Source organism: Raphanus sativus, unplaced genomic scaffold, assembly GCF_000801105.2.
Source record: "Raphanus sativus cultivar WK10039 unplaced genomic scaffold, ASM80110v3 Scaffold0037, whole genome shotgun sequence".
Lineage (NCBI taxonomy): Eukaryota > Viridiplantae > Streptophyta > Magnoliopsida > Brassicales > Brassicaceae > Raphanus > Raphanus sativus.
Genome location: NW_026615361.1, coordinates 51290 through 71514, shown reverse-complemented (window position 1 = coordinate 71514; position 20225 = coordinate 51290). Strand labels below are relative to the sequence as shown.

Sequence of the window (20225 nt, the reverse complement as noted above, 5' to 3'; positions counted from 1 at the left end):
TTTTAGATGACTAGATCGGATATGACACACCAACTTAGACACCTAGGGTTTGCTGGATACTACACACCAACAAGATCACTCAAGAACTCGTAAACAAGTTTAAGAGAGAACAAGGTTTTTGATTAAAAGATGATTGCATAGAAAGAAGCTTGCGACAAGTTTAAATAGAGAGAAGACTTGAACAGACTCAAGTTCTCGAGATCATTAAAGGGAACACGCTCCCTTGGTAATCAAACAAAGACCAAAGACTAAAATTTAAAAGAGTTTGCAACACATAAGATAAGAAATAAAACTATAGATTAAAGATAACATAAGGTAGATATGTGGTTGGTCCAAAGCATCCGAGATGCACCAAAGATACATCATCTAGGTGATATGAAAGTGAACTCATGGCCTCATTAAAAACCTTAGTTGGAAAACCCAGTGGGACAAAACCAACTAAGGGAAAAAGAGTACACACAAGCCACTTGCCTAGATGATGATCAGCTTGAAGGTTCAGCTTGAAGTGTGGTAAGTGTGTCTTGGTTGCTCAAGCTACGACCAAGACAATCTTCTTGCTTCCAAGATATCTTAAGTATGTTTCCAACAGCTTCATGGAGTCTTCTTGTCATTGCACGAGTCATGGGACCTTTGGGAATGATCAAGGCATCTCCATCTTCATCTTGCTTATCCTTGATCACTCTTCTATATCTTTATCAAGTTGTTGGTCCATGATCACATCATCCCCTCCCTCTTGAAAAGGATTTGTCCTCAAATCTGGTTCATCTGCAATAAAAGGGATCAAGTCAGTAACATTGAAACTATTACTCACATCATACTTACCTTGGAGATCCAGCTTGTAAGCATTGTTGCTGATCTTCTTTGTGACCTCAAAAGGTCCATCTATTCTCGGCATGAGCTTGGACTTCCTTTGATTAGGAAACCTCTCTTTCCTTAGGTGAACCCATACTTGATCACCTACTTCAAAGATCATCTCTCGTTTGCCCTTATTAGCATGTTTAACATACTGCTTGGTTTTCTCTTCAATATTGCGCCTTGCTTGCTCATGAAGTTGTTTCACCATCTCTGCCTTCTTTTTGCCATCCATACTAATCCTTTCACACTCAGGTAAAGGTATTAAATCCAAAGGAGAGGTGGGATTGAACCCATAAACAATTTCAAAAGGAGAAAACTTAGAAGCAGAGTGCACAGCATGATTATATGCAAATTCACAATGAGGCAAACAGTCTTCCCATGATTTCAAGTTCTTCTTTATGAATGCACGCAAGAGTGTTCCTAAAGTTCTATTCACTACTTCAGTTTGACCATCAGTTTGCGGGTGACAAGTAGTAGAGAACAACAGTTTAGTGCCTAACTTAGACCAAAGTGTCTTCCAAAAGTAACTAAGAAACTTGGTGTCTCTATCAGATACTATAGTTCTAGGCATGCCATGCAAACGCACAATCTCTTTAAAGAACAAATTAGCAATATGCAATGCATCATCAGTTTTGTGACAAGCAATGAAGTGAGCCATTTTGGAGAACCTATCAACAACTACAAAGATTGAATCCTTTCCGGTTCTAGTCCTAGGCAATCCAACAATAAAATCCATAGAGATGTCATTCCAAGGATGATAAGGAATGGGTAAAGGAGTATACAAACCGTGAGCTTGGACTTTGGACTTAGCTTGTTTACAGGTTGCACATCTCTCACAGATTTTCTCCACATCTCTCTTCATGCGAGGCCAAAAGAAATGATCCTGCAAAACTTTAAGAGTCTTGGCAATACCAAAATGTCCCATAAGACTTCCTCCATGTGCTTCCCTAACAAACAAATCTCTCAAAGAACAATTAGGCACACACAAACGATTATCATAAAAGAGAAATCCATCTTGTCTAAAATAATGACCAGCAGCAAACTTTTCACACGACTTGTATGCATCTTTAAACTCAGGATCAGTTTCATACATTTCTTTAAGTTGTTCAAAGCCTAGTAGCTTAGCATCAAGAGTGTTTAAGAGAACATACCTCCGAGATAGTGCATCAGCCACTATATTGTCCTTACCTTGTTTGTATTTGATCACATAAGGAAAGGTTTCTATGAACTCAACCCATCTCGCATGTCTCTTGCTTAGCTTGTTCTGTCCCTTAAGATATTTGAGAGACTCATGGTCTGTATGGATGACAAACTCCTTAGGCCACAGATAGTGTTGCCATGTTTGCAAGGCCCTCACCAAAGCATACAACTCCTTGTCATACGTTGCATAGTTGAGAGTTGCTCCTCCAAGCTTCTCACTGAAGTATGCTATGGGTCTTTTATCCTGCATCAATACAGCACCAATTCCAATTCCTGAGGCATCACATTCTATTTCAAAGGTTTTAGAAAAATCAGGAAGCATAAGAAGAGGGGAGTGAGTAAGCTTCTCTTTAAGGATTTTGAATGAAGTTTCTTGTGCTTCTCCCCACTTGAATCCTACATCCTTTTTGATGATCTCGGTCAGGGGAGCTGCTATAGTGCTGAAATCCTTCACAAAGCGCCTATAGAAACCTGCTAGCCCATGAAAACTCCTCACTTCTCCCACTGTAGTTGGAGTTGGCCACTCTTGTATGGCTTTGATCTTCTCGGGATCAACCTTTACTCCATCTGCACTCACAATAAAGCCTAGGAAAACCAAGTTATCTGTGCAAAAGGTGCACTTCTTTTGATTAGCATAAAGCTTTTCTTTCCTCAAAACATTCAAAACAGACCTAAGATGTTCTATATGATCATCAAGACTCTTGCTATAGACTAGGATATCATCAAAGTACACTACAACAAAGATGCCTATGAATGATCTAAGCACATGATTCATCAACCTCATGAATGTACTAGGAGCGTTGGTTAATCCAAAAGGCATGACTAACCACTCATATAAACCATGCTTAGTTTTGAATGCAGTTTTCCACTCATCTCCCTCTTTCATCCTAATTTGATGATATCCACTCTTAAGATCTATCTTAGAAAATATGGTAGAACCATGCAATTCATCAAGCATATCATCAAGTCTAGGGATAGGGTGTCGATACTTCACTGTTATGTTGTTGATTGCTCTACAATCAACACACATGCGCCAGCTACCATCTTTCTTAGGCACAAGAAGCACTGGTACTGCACATGGACTCAAGCTCTCTCGGATATGACCCTTCTCCATCAGTTCCTCTACTTGTCTTTGCAATTCTTTAGTCTCCACTGGATTAGTTCTGTATGCAGGTCGGTTTGGTAGTGTGGAACCAGGTACAAAGTCTATCTGATGCTCAATCCCACGAACTGGAGGTAAACCATTAGAACTATCTTCTGGAAACACATCTGCATATTCCTGTAAAAGAGAAACTAGTTCACTCGGATGGTCCGGTGTATGATCAGTGGTGGTTAGCAAAGATTCTTTAAACACAAGCAACAAAATAGAGTTTTGAGAGTAGAGAATTCGTTTGACATCTCCCTGTTTGGCATAGAAGCTATGCTGCTTGTTGAGATCAGTTTTGAGTTCAATCTCTTTCTTTTTCTGTAGATGGAGCTGATCCTCTTGCACTTCTTTAGGGGTTAATGGCACCAGCACTGTCTTCTTACCTCTGAATTCAAACGAGTGCTTGTTGGTGAAGCCATCATGTATCACATGTCTATCAGATTGCCATGGTCGTCCGAGAAGAATATGGCTTGCTTCCATAGGTATCACATCACATAAGATCTCATCCTCATATCTCCCTATGGTTATAGGTACCACTACTTGATCAGAGACCCTCATCTCGCCCTGCTCATTAAGCCACTGCAGTCTATATGGTTTTGGATGCTTCTGAACTTGCAAACCCAACTTCTTGACCATAGTCTCACTAGCTACGTTGACACAGCTGCCTCCATCAATGATAAGACTACATACCTTCCCTTGAACCAAACACCTAGTGTAGAACAAGTTCTCACGCTGCTCAATCTCATCTGCCTTAGTTTGAAGATTCAAAAGCCTTCTTGTTACTAACAACCTTCCCTTGACCGGTTCTTCTTCAAACTCTTCTTCAGTCTGCTCATGATCAGTATGTATCTTCTCATCTTGAGACATATACTCCCCGGTGTCAAGAAGAATCATCGTCTTCTTATTAGTACACTCATTGGCATAGTGCCCACGCCCTTGACACTTAAAGCACTTGACATCTCGGGTCTTGGAACCAGAGGCTCCTGTCTTTCCTTTGTCCTTGCTGTAGATGTTGCTAGGCTTGGTGTCATCTTTCTGATAAGGTTTACTCTCCTTCTGGTAGTTAGGCTTATCTTCCTTAGGACTTTGGAACCGAGTAGTCCCATAGCTTCCACGTGAATGTCCCTTCCTCTTGAGCTGCTGCTCCACTAGAATGGCTTTATGCAACATCTCTTCTATTTCAACATAGTGTTGCATCTCCACCTTATCTTGTATTTCTCGGTTGAGCCCTCCAAGAAACCTTGACATAGTAGCTTCTCTATCTTCTGAAATACTGGCTCTCAACATCAACAGCTCCATATCTTGATAGTACTCCTCTACGGTCTTAGCTCCTTGAGTGAGTTTTCTTAGTCTCTGGTGAAGATCTCTGTGGTAGTGGCTCGGTACAAACCTCTTGCGCATAAGAGACTTCATCTCACTCCATGTTTCCACTGGATATTCTTGGTTAAGCCGCCTCATGGTAACCAGTTGATCCCACCAGCTCAGAGCATAGTCATAGAACTCAGTTGCAGCAAGTTGGATTCGTTGAGTGTTGGTATAGTTCTTACAATTGAAGACAATCTCAATCTTCTTCTCCCACTCCAAGTAGGCATCCGGATCAACCTTGCCATGAAAAGGAGGTATTTTGAGCTTAACTCCACCAAGCTCTTCTTTCTTAGGTCTCCTAACTTCATGATCACGCCTCTGCCTTCTACTCACTCTAGAAGAAGAAGAACCACTATGTTCAGATCGGCTGCGCTCATAGTAGTTGTCAGTCTCTTGTGATCCAGCATGTTCTCTACGGTCTCTCCTTGGTTCAGGATGATTCTGTGGACTCTGACCTCTTCTTTCTCTCCTAGACTCATTACTATGGCCCTGACCAGTAGCTTGTCTTAGCTCTTGTCTTATCTCATCACGAAGACCCGTGATGCTAGTCTTGATCATATCAGCCACAGTAGTGATTAGAGTTTGTTGTAACTGCTCGGTCATCTCCTCCCTTAGAAGTCTACTCTTCCTTACAAGTTCTGCTTCCTCATCTGACTCGTTCCCCATTGGTACCTGAGACAAAGAAACAATCAAAACAAGTAAGTTGTTCAAGAAAAAATTTAAAAGGAAACAACTTTGATTAAAAGGAAAACTTGCGATCTAAGGTAACACGATTTGAAAAGATCAATACTTGATAACTTCTATCACACGAAATCGAAACAGATCAAGATCAAATATGATGAAACTTCCTAGATCTATCAGGATTTGATTCAAACAACAACAATAGGTAATTAAACGATCAGATCTAGCGAAATAACTCAAAGATGAACACAGATCAATCGATGGATTCAAAAGAAGTCGAAGGGTTCAAATAAAAACAAAGAGAAATCGAGAACTTCCCTATCCAGAGTGCTCTGATACCACTTAATAAGATCCTAGGATGTATTCTCTGGATGATATGGATAGATCCTTGCAAGATCGAGGCAAAGACTCAAGATCTTCAAGGTAGTGGACTGATGGTTGATTCAAAGAGTTGCGGAAAGACTCCTTGACACTTTTAGATGACTAGATCGGATATGACACACCAACTTAGACACCTAGGGTTTGCTGGATACTACACACCAACAAGATCACTCAAGAACTCGTAAACAAGTTTAAGAGAGAACAAGGTTTTTGATTAAAAGATGATTGCATAGAAAGAAGCTTGCGACAAGTTTAAATAGAGAGAAGACTTGAACAGGCTCAAGTTCTCGAGATCATTAAAGGGAACACGCTCCCTTGGTAATCAAACAAAGACCAAAGACTAAAATTTAAAAGAGTTTGCAACACATAAGATAAGAAATAAAACTATAGATTAAAGATAACATAAGGTAGATATGTGGTTGGTCCAAAGCATCCGAGATGCACCAAAGATACATCATCTAGGTGATATGAAAGTGAACTCATGGCCTCATTAAAAACCTTAGTTGGAAAACCCAGTGGGACAAAACCAACTAAGGGAAAAAGAGTACACACAAGCCACTTGCCTAGATGATGATCAGCTTGAAGGTTCAGCTTGAAGTGTGGTAAGTGTGTCTTGGTTGCTCAAGCTACGACCAAGACAATCTTCTTGCTTCCAAGACATCTTAAGTATGTTTCCAACAGCTTCATGGAGTCTTCTTGTCATTGCACGAGTCATGGGACCTTTGGGAATGGCCAAGGCATCTCCATCTTCATCTTGCTTATCCTTGATCACCTCTTTATCAAGTTGTTGGTCCATGATCACATCACTATCCAGATGATTCCAGATTTGCCTGTTCGGACATATGCCATTATCTTCATGATTCTTATCAAACCAGGATGAACCACGATCTAAGAAGCTTTATTTGGAACCACTAATCAGTGGAGAATAACCAGGAAGTTGAATAAATCTCATAGGAGTTGTGAGTAAGAAGATATCCCACTTTCTATCCAGATGATTCCAGATTAGCCTGTTCGGACATATGGCAATATCTTCATGATTCTTATCAAACCAGGATGAACCACGATCTAAGAAGCTTTATTTGGAACCACTAATCAGTGGAGAATAACCAGGAAGTTGAATAAATCTCATAGGAGTTGTGAGTAAGAAGATATCCCACTTTCTATCCAGATGATTCCAGATTAGCCTGTTCGGACATATGGCAATATCTTCATGATTCTTATCAAACCAGGATGAACCACGATCTAAGAAGCTTTATTTGGAACCACTAATCAGGAGAATAACCAGGAAGTTGAATAAATCTCATAAGTTGTGAGTAAGAAGATATCCCACTTTCTATCCAGATGATTCCAGATTAGCCTGTTCGGACATATGGCAATATCTTCATGATTCTTATCAAACCAGGATGAACCACGATCTAAGAAGCTTTATTTGGAACCACTAATCAGTGGAGAATAACCAGGAAGTTGAATAAATCTCATAGGAGTTGTGAGTAAGAAGATATCCCACCTTCTATCCAGATGATTCCAGATTAGCCTGTTCGGACATATGGCAATATCTTCATGATTCTTATCAAACCAGGATGAACCACGATCTAAGAAGCTTTATTTGGAACCACTAATCAGTGGAGAATAACCAGGAAGTTGAATAAATCTCATAGGAGTTGTGAGTAAGAAGATATCCCACTTTCTATCCAGATGATTCCAGATTAGCCTGTTCGGACATATGGCAATATCTTCATGATTCTTATCAAACCAGGATGAACCACGATCTAAGAAGCTTTATTTGGAACCACTAATCAGTGGAGAATAACCAGGAAGTTGAATAAATCTCATAGAGTTGTGAGTAAGAAGATATCCCACTTTCTATCCAGATGATTCCAGATTAGCCTGTTCGGACATATGGCAATATCTTCATGATTCTTATCAAACCAGGATGAACCACGATCTAAGAAGCTTTATTTGGAACCACTAATCAGTGGAGAATAACCAGGAAGTTGAATAAATCTCATAGGAGTTGTGAGTAAGAAGATATCCCACTTTCTATCCAGATGATTCCAGATTAGCCTGTTCGGACATATGCCAATATCTTCATGATTCTTATCAAACCAGGATGAACCACGATCTAAGAAGCTTTATTTGGAACCACTAATCAGTGGAGAATAACCAGGAAGTTGAATAAATCTCATAAGAGTTGTGAGAAGAAGATATCCCACTTTCTATCCAGATGATTCCAGATTAGCCTGTTCGGACATATGGCAATATCTTCATGATTCTTATCAAACCAGGATGAACCACGATCTAAGAAGCTTTATTTGGAACCACTAATCAGTGGAGAATAACCAGGAAGTTGAATAAATCTCATAGGAGTTGTGAGTAAGAAGATATCCCACTTTCTATCCAGATGATTCCAGATTAGCCTGTTCGGACATATGGCAATATCTTCATGATTCTTATCAAACCAGGATGAACCACGATCTAAGAAGCTTTATTTGGAACCACTAATCAGTGGAGAATAACCAGGAAGTTGAATAAATCTCATAGGAGTTGTGAGTAAGAAGATATCCCACTTTCTATCCAGATGATTCCAGATTAGCCTGTTCGGACATATGGCAATATCTTCATGATTCTTATCAAACCAGGATGAACCACGATCTAAGAAGCTTTATTTGGAACCACTAATCAGTGGAGAATAACCAGGAAGTTGAATAAATCTCATAGGAGTTGTGAGTAAGAAGATATCCCACTTTCTATCCAGATGATTCCAGATTAGCCTGTTCGGACATATGGCAATATCTTCATGATTCTTATCAAACCAGGATGAACCACGATCTAAGAAGCTTTATTTGGAACCACTAATCAGTGGAGAATAACCAGGAAGTTGAATAAATCTCATAGGAGTTGTGAGTAAGAAGATATCCCACTTCTATCCAGATGATTCCAGATTAGCCTGTTCGGACATATGGCAATATCTTCATGATTCTTATCAAACCAGGATGAACCACGATCTAAGAAGCTTTATTTGGAACCACTAATCAGTGGAGAATAACCAGGAAGTTGAATAAATCTCATAGGAGTTGTGAGTAAGAAGATATCCCACTTTCTATCCAGATGATTCCAGATTAGCCTGTTCGGACATATGGCAATATCTTCATGATTCTTATCAAACCAGGATGAACCACGATCTAAGAAGCTTTATTTGGAACCACTAATCAGTGGAGAATAACCAGGAAGTTGAATAAATCTCATAGGAGTTGTGAGTAAGAAGATATCCCACTTTCTATCCAGATGATTCCAGATTAGCCTGTTCGGACATATGGCAATATCTTCATGATTCTTATCAAACCAGGATGAACCACGATCTAAGAAGCTTTATTTGGAACCACTAATCAGTGGAGAATAACCAGGAAGTTGAATAAATCTCATAGGAGTTGTGAGTAAGAAGATATCCCACTTTCTATCCAGATGATTCCAGATTAGCCTGTTCGGACATATGGCAATATCTTCATGATTCTTATCAAACCAGGATGAACCACGATCTAAGAAGCTTTATTTGGAACCACTAATCAGTGGAGAATAACCAGGAAGTTGAATAAATCTCATAGGAGTTGTGAGTAAGAAGATATCCCACTTTCTATCCAGATGATTCCAGATTAGCCTGTTCGGACATATGGCAATATCTTCATGATTCTTATCAAACCAGGATGAACCACGATCTAAGAAGCTTTATTTGGAACCACTAATCAGTGGAGAATAACCAGGAAGTTGAATAAATCTCATAGGAGTTGTGAGTAAGAAGATATCCCACTTTCTATCCAGATGATTCCAGATTAGCCTGTTCGGACATATGGCAATATCTTCATGATTCTTATCAAACCAGGATGAACCACGATCTAAGAAGCTTTATTTGGAACCACTAATCAGTGGAGAATAACCAGGAAGTTGAATAAATCTCATAGGAGTTGTGAGTAAGAAGATATCCCACTTTCTATCCAGATGATTCCAGATTAGCCTGTTCGGACATATGGCAATATCTTCATGATTCTTATCAAACCAGGATGAACCACGATCTAAGAAGCTTTATTTGGAACCACTAATCAGTGGAGAATAACCAGGAAGTTGAATAAATCTCATAGGAGTTGTGAGTAAGAAGATATCCCACTTTCTATCCAGATGATTCCAGATTAGCCTGTTCGGACATATGGCAATATCTTCATGATTCTTATCAAACCAGGATGAACCACGATCTAAGAAGCTTTATTTGGAACCACTAATCAGTGGAGAATAACCAGGAAGTTGAATAAATCTCATAGGAGTTGTGAGTAAGAAGATATCCCACTTTCTATCCAGATGATTCCAGATTAGCCTGTTCGGACATATGGCAATATCTTCATGATTCTTATCAAACCAGGATGAACCACGATCTAAGAAGCTTTATTTGGAACCACTAAAAAGTGGAGAATAACCAGGAAGAGATGAAGCATAGTGACATAAGAGTAATCAGAGGAGAAGAAGAGATTCAAATGATACAAGGAAATGGTGTTACCTTGGAACACAAGTATGGCCGTACAACTTGGGAGACAAGGCAACACTACAACTTGTAAACAAGACTTGAACAGCAAGGAGATCCTTCCTAAGTCGCCTCTGATGTGTTTGAAAGAAGAGAGAGACGTTGGAGTGTGAAGACAAGAAGGAGGATGTCGGCAAGAGTTTAATATTGTATTACTCTTGCCTTGGAGCCGTTCATGAGGTCGCTATCCAAGACCAGGCGACCAGACCACTTGCTCATTTGTTTATGCTTTTCTCCTTTGTTCTCTTATGCTGCTTATGTCGATATATTTACATTGTATGTGAACCATTTCAAGTTAAGTGAATGAAATATGAAACCACTTCACTAAACTCTCTCTCTCGGATTCTCTCAATCTCACTCTCTTAGTTACTAATTCTCATCACTCTTCACACTTAATCTTTAAATCTCACATGGTATCAGAGCTCTCTTGCTCTTGAGACCTTAATTTCTTTTTCACTTCCGCATAATCTCTGTTCTTAACTTTCCCTTTTTAGCAAAATTTCTTTGTGTTCTTGAGGTGTTCTTCATTTATCACTCCAGAATTTGCCAAAAATGGAAAAGTCATCCAAAGTCTCCATTCCGGTTACACTCACTGGTGTAAACTATCTCTTGTGGTCTAGGCTTGTTAAAACAGCCTTGGGAGGAAGAGGTCTCTGTTCTCACATAACAGAAGACAAGCCCTCTAAAGAAACTGTCCAAGGAGGGGACAGTACTGAAGTTGTGGTTGCTACCGAAGACAAGTGGGATCAGGAGGATCTCTTGGTGCTGTCTATCATCCAAAGCAGCCTTGACGCACCAATCTTGGAAGCTTACTCTTACTGTGAGACTCCCAAAGAGTTGTGGAACACTCTTCAGAAGGTGTATGGCAACATATCAAACTTGAGTAGAGTGTTTGAGGTCAAGAGGGCCATTAGCTCACTCCACCAAGAAGACATGGATTTCAACCAGCATTTCGGCAAGTTCCGAGCCTTGTGGGCTGAGTTGGAGATGCTGAGGCCATGTACTGTGGACCCTAGCATACTTAAAGACCGGAGAGAAGAAGACAAGGTGTTTGCCTTACTCCTCACCATGAACCCCGGTTACAATGACCTCATTAAACACTTGCTGAGGGCCGAGAAGCTACCAACCTTGGAAGAAGTATGCTCTCAAATCCAGAAGGAACAAGGGTCGGTTGGACTCTTTGGAGGCAAAGGAGAGCTTGTGTTGGTGAACCAAGCTGAAGGCACAGCAAACAAGGGTCAGTACAAGCCGGAGGACAAGAAAGTGTGGGTTTGTGACCATTGCAAGAAGAAAGGGCATGGCAAGGACAAGTGCTGGATTCTCCACCCTCACCTCAAGCCAATGAAGTTCAGGACTCCTCTCAATGATGCAAGAGCCAACTACTCTGGTGAGATGGGTGAACCAAGCACTCCAAACCCCACACGAGCCATTTCAAACACCAATCCAGCTGGTGAAGGCAAAGCGCTTGTATCAAGCAACTCCAGTACCTTGAGAATCACTCCTGATGATACCATCAAGAGATCTGACATTGAGGCTCTCATCAGGGCCCTCAAGGACCACTCTGGTAACACCTTTGGTACCTCTTTACATGCTACTAATATTGACTATTCCTTGAATGCGATTGCTAGCTCTAAAATGAACAAACCTTTAGTGATTGATTCAGGGGCTAGTCATCATATGATAAGTGATCTAGGGTTGATTAAAAATATTGTTCCTGCCCTAGGAAATGTTTGTGTAGCTAATGGAGAGTTGGTTCCAATTAAAGGGGTGGGTGATCTTAGGATATTTGAAAAAGACTCTAAAGCCTTTTATATGCCTAGTTTCACTTCCAACTTGTTATCAGTAAAAAGGGTTGCCACTGATTTAAATTGCCATGTTACCTTCACTCCTAATGATGTTTTGTTTCAGGATATTGAAACTAGTAGGTTGCTTGGCAAAGGTGTAACCAAGGGAGACTTGTACTTGCTTGAAGACACTAAGCTTGCTTCCGATTTATCTCTTGCTTTAAATTCATGTTTTAATTTCCCTAAAGATGTAATGTGGCATGCTAGATTAGGTCATCCTCACTCTCGTGCCTTGAACATCATGTTGCCTAGTATTTCTTTTCAAAAAGATTGTGAAGCTTGTATCTTAGGAAAGCATTGTAAAACTGTGTTTCCTAAATCGAGTACTATCTATGAATGTGCCTTTGATTTAATTCACTCTGATGTTTGGACTGCACCATGCGCATCTAGGGAGTTTCATAAATACTTTGTGACATTCATAGATGAGAAAACCAAGTATACTTGGATCACCTTGCTTAAATCAAAGGATAGGGTGTTAGATGCTTTTATAAATTTTCAAAATTATGTATCTAACCATTACAATGCCAAGATAAAAATTTTGAGATCAGATAATGGTGGGGAATACACAAGCACAGCATTTAAACAACACCTATCCAAGCATGGAGTGATCCATCAAACAAGCTGTCCATACACTCCACAACAAAATGGAGTGGCTGAGAGAAAGAATAGGCACCTTATGGAGGTTGCTAGGAGTATGATGTTCCACATGAATGTGCCAAAGAGGTTTTGGGGCGATGCAGTGATGACAGCATGCTACCTGATCAACAAGATACCAACCAAAATCTTGCAAGATCAGTCACCACATGAGGTATTAAACAAATATCGTCCATCTATAGATCACCTTCGGGTATTTGGGTGTGTGTGCTTTGTTTTGATTCCAGGACAACAAAGAAACAAGCTGGAACCAAAGAGCACCAGAGCCATGTTTATAGGCTACTCTCCTCACCAAAAAGGATACAAGTGCTATGTGCCAGATACCAAGAGGGTTCTAGTATCCAGGGATGTGAGGTTTGTTGAGTCCAAAGGCTACTATGCAGAAAAGAGTTGGGATGAAGTAAAAGACTTGTCTCAATCAGCATCAGATAGGGCTGAGAACTTGAGAAGAGTTATGAGGGGCATTGGCATCAGTATACCAGGAGGGAATACAACAGCTGAGTCAAGCTCTCATCAGGAGGGTTCCACAAGCAATAGAGACCAGGAGGGTCCTAGTAATGAAGCTGCTGCGGATGCTCCTCTTGATCCTGAGGGGGGGAAGATAACTGAGATACAACCACAAAGCTCAGTTTCTCATGATCAAGCAGAGCAACCAGAAGGATCAGTGGGTAGCAGAGATCAGACGGATGATGAGGCTACAATACTAGAAGAACCAGCTCAAGCTCAACCACCAAGAAGAAGTGAGAGGATCAGACGTCCTCCAACAGATTGGGTGAATACAAGAGTGTATTTCAACTCACAAGCCGTGGCTCATCCCATCCAAGCTACATGCTCTCTAGCTCAGTTTCCTGAGAACCACCAAGTCTTTATGGCAAATGTGGATCAAGAATTCATTCCGAGAAGCTATAAAGAAGCCATGGAGATAGATGAATGGAGAGAGTCTGTGGAGGATGAGATGGGGGCTATGGAAAAGAATGGAACCTACTTTGAGAGTGAGCTCCCCAAAGGCAAGAAGGCAGTGACCAGCATGCTTCTGTTCACAATCAAGTATCTAGCTAATGGGAAACCTGAGAGGAAGAAGACCAGGCTAGTAGCAAGAGGCTACACCCAAGTGTATGGAGAGGATTATCTAGAAACGTTTGCTCCAGTAGCAAAGTTACACACCATAAGGGTTGTGCTCTCTCTTGCCGTGAATTTGGAATGGGATCTTTGGCAAATGGATGTCAAGAATGCATTCTTACAAGGAGAGCTAGAAGATGAAGTATACATGCGCCCACCACCTGGAATGGAAAGCATGGTCAAGCCTGGCAATGTTTTGAGACTGAGGAAAGCAATATATGGTCTGAAGCAATCCCCAAGAGCCTGGTATCACAAGCTGAGCTCAACACTGAATGGAAGGGGCTTTGTCAAATCTGAGGCTGATCACACCTTGTTCACTCTGACCAGCAAGCAAGGGATCATTGTTATACTCATCTATGTAGATGATATAATCATCACAGGCAGTAACAAAGAAGGGATCAGCTCAACCAAAGCATTTCTTAAAGCAACATTCGACATCAAGGACTTGGGAGAGCTCAAGTACTTCCTAGGGATTGAGATTTGCAGATCTAAGGAAGGGCTGTTCCTATCACAAAGAAAATACACCTTGGATTTGTTAAAAGAAGCTGGTGATCTTGACAGTAGAGCTGCTAAAACACCACTAGAAGAAGGATACAAGGTGATGCGTGAGGGGGAGATAGAAGATAAGCCATATGGAGATGTAAGGCACTATAGGAAAATGGTGGGAAAGCTCATCTATCTAACCATTACAAGACCGGATGTATGCTTTGCTGTGAACCAAGTCAGTCAGCACATGCAAGCGCCAAAGATGCACCATTGGAACATGGTGGAAAGGATTCTGAGATACCTAAGAGAGGCACCAGGACAAGGAGTATGGCTAGGGTGCAACAAGAGCACTGAGATAGTGGGGTATTGTGATGCAGATTGGGCTGGAGACAGAGTGGACAGGAGGTCTACTACTGGATATTGTACCTTCATAGGAGGCAACTTAGTCACTTGGAAGAGCAAGAAGCAGAAGATAGTCTCATGCTCTAGTGCAGAAGCTGAGTATAGAGCAATGAGGAAACTCACCAGTGAGCTAATCTGGATGAAGAATCTGCTAAGGGATTTGGGAATTGAAAGCAAAGATCCCATCACAATGCATTGTGATAACCAGGCAGCCATCCATATAGCCTCCAACAATGTGTTCCATGAAAGAACCAAACACATTGAAGTTGATTGCCATAAAGTCAGACAAGCAGTGGAGCAACGCATCATACTGCCATGTTACACCAGAAGTGAAGAGCAACTGGCAGACATCTTCACCAAAGCAGCAAGCCGAAAGGTCTGTGAGTTCATCCATTCAAAGCTTGGACTCATAGACATATCATCTCACTGATTCTCTCCTTCATGAAGTGTTCTACTCTTTTCCCTTGGCGTGGTTTTTGTCCCATGTGGTTTTACCTAGCCAAGGTTTTAATGAGGGAATGCTTCATGACTTCCAAGCTTGACTTGTTTCACATGGTCAAGCTTGAGGGGGAGTGTTGAGATGAAGCATAGTGACATAAGAGTAATCAGAGGAGAAGAAGAGATTCAAATGATACAAGGAAATGGTGTTACCTTGGAACACAAGTATGGCCGTACAACTTGGGAGACAAGGCAACACTACAACTTGTAAACAAGACTTGAACAGCAAGGAGATCCTTCCTAAGTCGCCTCTGATGTGTTTGAAAGAAGAGAGAGACGTTGGAGTGTGAAGACAAGAAGGAGGATGTCGGCAAGAGTTTAATATTGTATTACTCTTGCCTTGGAGCCGTTCATGAGGGGTCGCTATCCAAGATCAGGCGACCAGACCACTTGCTCATTTGTTTATGCTTTTCTCCTTTGTTCTCTTATGCTGCTTATGTCGATATATTACATTGTATGTGAACCATTTCAAGTTAAGTGAATGAAATATGAAACCACTTCACTAAACTCTCTCTCTCGGATTCTCTCAATCTCACTCTCTTAGTTACTAATTCTCATCACTCTTCACACTTAATCTTTAAATCTCACATCCCACTTTCTATCCAGATGATTCCAGATTAGCCTGTTCGGACATATGGCAATATCTTCATGATTCTTATCAAACCAGGATGAACCACGATCTAAGAAGCTTGATTGGAACCACTAATCAGTGGAGAATAACCAGGAAGTTGAATAAATCTCATAGGAGTTGTGAGTAAGAAGATATCCCACTTTCTATCCAGATGATTCCAGATTAGCCTGTTCGGACATATGGCAATATCTTCATGATTCTTATCAAACCAGGATGAACCACGATCTAAGAAGCTTTATTTGGAACCACTAATCAGTGGAGAATAACCAGGAAGTTGAATAAATCTCATAAGTGTTGTGAGGAAGAAGATATCCCACCTTCTATCCAGATGATTCCAGATTAGCCTGTTCGGACATATGCCATTATCTTCATGATTCTTATCAAACCAGGATGAACCACGATCTAAGAAGCTTTATTTGGAACCACTAATCAGTGGAGAATAACCAGGAAGTTGAATAAATCTCATAGGAGTTGTGAGTAAGAAGATATCCCACTTTCTATCCAGATGATTCCAGATTAGCCTGTTCGGACATATGGCAATATCTTCATGATTCTTATCAAACCAGGATGAACCACGATCTAAGAAGCTTTATTTGGAACCACTAATCAGTGGAGAATAACCAGGAAGTTGAATAAATCTCATAGGAGTTGTGAGCAAGAAGATATCCCACCTTCTATCCAGATGATTCCAGATTAGCCTGTTCGGACATATGGCAATATCTTCATGATTCTTATCAAACCAGGATGAACCACGATCTAAGAAGCTTTATTTGAACCACTAATCAGTGGAGAATAACCAGGAAGTTGAATAAATCTCATAGGAGTTGTGAGTAAGAAGATATCCCACTTTCTATCCAGATGATTCCAGATTAGCCTGTTCGGACATATGGCAATATCTTCATGATTCTTATCAAACCAGGATGAACCACGATCTAAGAAGCTTTATTTGGAACCACTAATCAGTGGAGAATAACCAGGAAGTTGAATAAATCTCATAGGAGTTGTGAGTAAGAAGATATCCCACTTTCTATCCAGATGATTCCAGATTAGCCTGTTCGGACATATGGCAATATCTTCATGATTCTTATCAAACCAGGATGAACCACGATCTAAGAAGCTTTATTTGGAACCACTAATCAGTGGAGAATAACCAGGAAGTTGAATAAATCTCATAGGAGTTGTGAGTAAGAAGATATCCCACTTTCTATCCAGATGATTCCAGATTAGCCTGTTCGGACATATGGCAATATCTTCATGATTCTTATCAAACCAGGATGAACCACGATCTAAGAAGCTTTATTTGGAACCACTAATCAGTGGAGAATAACCAGGAAGTTGAATAAATCTCATAGGAGTTGTGAGTAAGAAGATATCCCACTTTCTATCCAGATGATTCCAGATTAGCCTGTTCGGACATATGGCAATATCTTCATGATTCTTATCAAACCAGGATGAACCACGATCTAAGAAGCTTTATTTGGAACCACTAATCAGTGGAGAATAACCAGGAAGTTGAATAAATCTCATAGGAGTTGTGAGTAAGAAGATATCCCACTTTCTATCCAGATGATTCCAGATTAGCCTGTTCGGACATATGGCAATATCTTCATGATTCTTATCAAACCAGGATGAACCACGATCTAAGAAGCTTTATTTGGAACCACTAATCAGTGGAGAATAACCAGGAAGTTGAATAAATCTCATAGGAGTTGTGAGTAAGAAGATATCCCACTTTCTATCCAGATGATTCCAGATTAGCCTGTTCGGACATATGGCAATATCTTCATGATTCTTATCAAACCAGGATGAACCACGATCTAAGAAGCTTTATTTGGAACCACTAATCAGTGGAGAATAACCAGGAAGTTGAATAAATCTCATAGGAGTTGTGAGTAAGAAGATATCCCACTTTCTATCCAGATGATTCCAGATTAGCCTGTTCGGACATATGGCAATATCTTCATGATTCTTATCAAACCAGGATGAACCACGATCTAAGAAGCTTTATTTGGAACCACTAATCAGTGGAGAATAACCAGGAAGTTGAATAAATCTCATAGGAGTTGTGAGTAAGAAGATATCCCACTTTCTATCCAGATGATTCCAGATTAGCCTGTTCGGACATATGGCAATATCTTCATGATTCTTATCAAACCAGGATGAACCACGATCTAAGAAGCTTTATTTGGAACCACTAATCAGTGGAGAATAACCAGGAAGTTGAATAAATCTCATAGGAGTTGTGAGTAAGAAGATATCCCACTTTCTATCCAGATGATTCCAGATTAGCCTGTTCGGACATATGGCAATATCTTCATGATTCTTATCAAACCAGGATGAACCACGATCTAAGAAGCTTTATTTGGAACCACTAATCAGTGGAGAATAACCAGGAAGTTGAATAAATCTCATAGGAGTTGTGAGTAAGAAGATATCCCACTTTCTATCCAGATGATTCCAGATTAGCCTGTTCGGACATATGGCAATATCTTCATGATTCTTATCAAACCAGGATGAACCACGATCTAAGAAGCTTTATTTGGAACCACTAATCAGTGGAGAATAACCAGGAAGTTGAATAAATCTCATAGGAGTTGTGAGTAAGAAGATATCCCACTTTCTATCCAGATGATTCCAGATTAGCCTGTTCGGACATATGCAATATCTTCATGATTCTTATCAAACCAGGATGAACCACGATCTAAGAAGCTTTATTTGGAACCACTAATCAGTGGAGAATAACCAGGAAGTTGAATAAATCTCATAGGAGTTGTGAGTAAGAAGATATCCCACTTTCTATCCAGATGATTCCAGATTAGCCTGTTCGGACATATGGCAATATCTTCATGATTCTTATCAAACCAGGATGAACCACGATCTAAGAAGCTTTATTTGGAACCACTAATCAGTGGAGAATAACCAGGAAGTTGAATAAATCTCATAGGAGTTGTGAGTAAGAAGATATCCCACTTTCTATCCAGATGATTCCAGATTAGCCTGTTCGGACATATGGCAATATCTTCATGATTCTTATCAAACCAGGATGAACCACGATCTAAGAAGCTTTATTTGGAACCACTAATCAGTGGAGAATAACCAGGAAGTTGAATAAATCTCATAGGAGTTGTGAGTAAGAAGATATCCCACTTTCTATCCAGATGATTCCAGATTAGCCTGTTCGGACATATGGCAATATCTTCATGATTCTTATCAAACCAGGATGAACCACGATCTAAGAAGCTTTATTTGGAACCACTAATCAGTGGAGAATAACCAGGAAGTTGAATAAATCTCATAGGAGTTGTGAGTAAGAAGATATCCCACTTTCTATCCAGATGATTCCAGATTAGCCTGTTCGGACATATGGCAATATCTTCATGATTCTTATCAAACCAGGATGAACCACGATCTAAGAAGCTTTATTTGGAACCACTAATCAGTGGAGAATAACCAGGAAGTTGAATAAATCTCATAGGAGTTGTGAGTAAGAAGATATCCCACTTTCTATCCAGATGATTCCAGATTAGCCTGTTCGGACATATGGCAATATCTTCATGATTCTTATCAAACCAGGATGAACCACGATCTAAGAAGCTTTATTTGGAACCACTAATCAGTGGAGAATAACCAGGAAGTTGAATAAATCTCATAGGAGTTGTGAGTAAGAAGATATCCCACTTTCTATCCAGATGATTCCAGATTAGCCTGTTCGGACATATGGCAATATCTTCATGATTCTTATCAAACCAGGATGAACCACGATCTAAGAAGCTTTATTTGGAACCACTAATCAGTGGAGAATAACCAGGAAGTTGAATAAATCTCATAGGAGTTGTGAGTAAGAAGATATCCCACTTTCTATCCAGATGATTCCAGATTAGCCTGTTCGGACATATGGCAATATCTTCATGATTCTTATCAAACCAGGATGAACCACGATCTAAGAAGCTTTATTTGGAACCACTAATCAGTGGAGAATAACCAGGAAGTTGAATAAATCTCATAGGAGTTGTGAGTAAGAAGATATCCCACTTTCTATCCAGATGATTCCAGATTAGCCTGTTCGGACATATGGCAATATCTTCATGATTCTTATCAAACCAGGATGAACCACGATCTAAGAAGCTTTATTTGGAACCACTAATCAGTGGAGAATAACCAGGAAGTTGAATAAATCTCATAGGAGTTGTGAGTAAGAAGATATCCCACTTTCTATCCAGATGATTCCAGATTAGCCTGTTCGGACATATGGCAATATCTTCATGATTCTTATCAAACCAGGATGAACCACGATCTAAGAAGCTTTATTTGGAACCACTAATCAGTGGAGAATAACCAGGAAGTTGAATAAATCTCATAGGAGTTGTGAGTAAGAAGATATCCCACTTTCTATCC

At 40.2% G+C, this 20225-nt stretch overlaps 1 protein-coding gene across 1 annotated transcript in view; it reads right to left on the bottom strand.

Moving 5' to 3' along the window:
* Positions 1-3159: 3159 nt before the first annotated feature.
* LOC130500785 (uncharacterized) overlaps positions 3160-20225 on the bottom strand; it is a gene marked incomplete at its 3' end in the record, with an annotated part of 60934 nt that continues 43868 nt past the window's right edge. The window contains exons 8-10 of the mRNA XM_056995752.1: positions 5062-5239; positions 4177-4959; positions 3160-4059 (exon numbers count right to left, since the gene is read on the bottom strand). Coding sequence (XP_056851732.1) covers positions 3160-4059; positions 4177-4959; positions 5062-5239 — 1861 coding nt within the window. The remainder of the gene's footprint in view (positions 4060-4176; positions 4960-5061; positions 5240-20225) is intronic.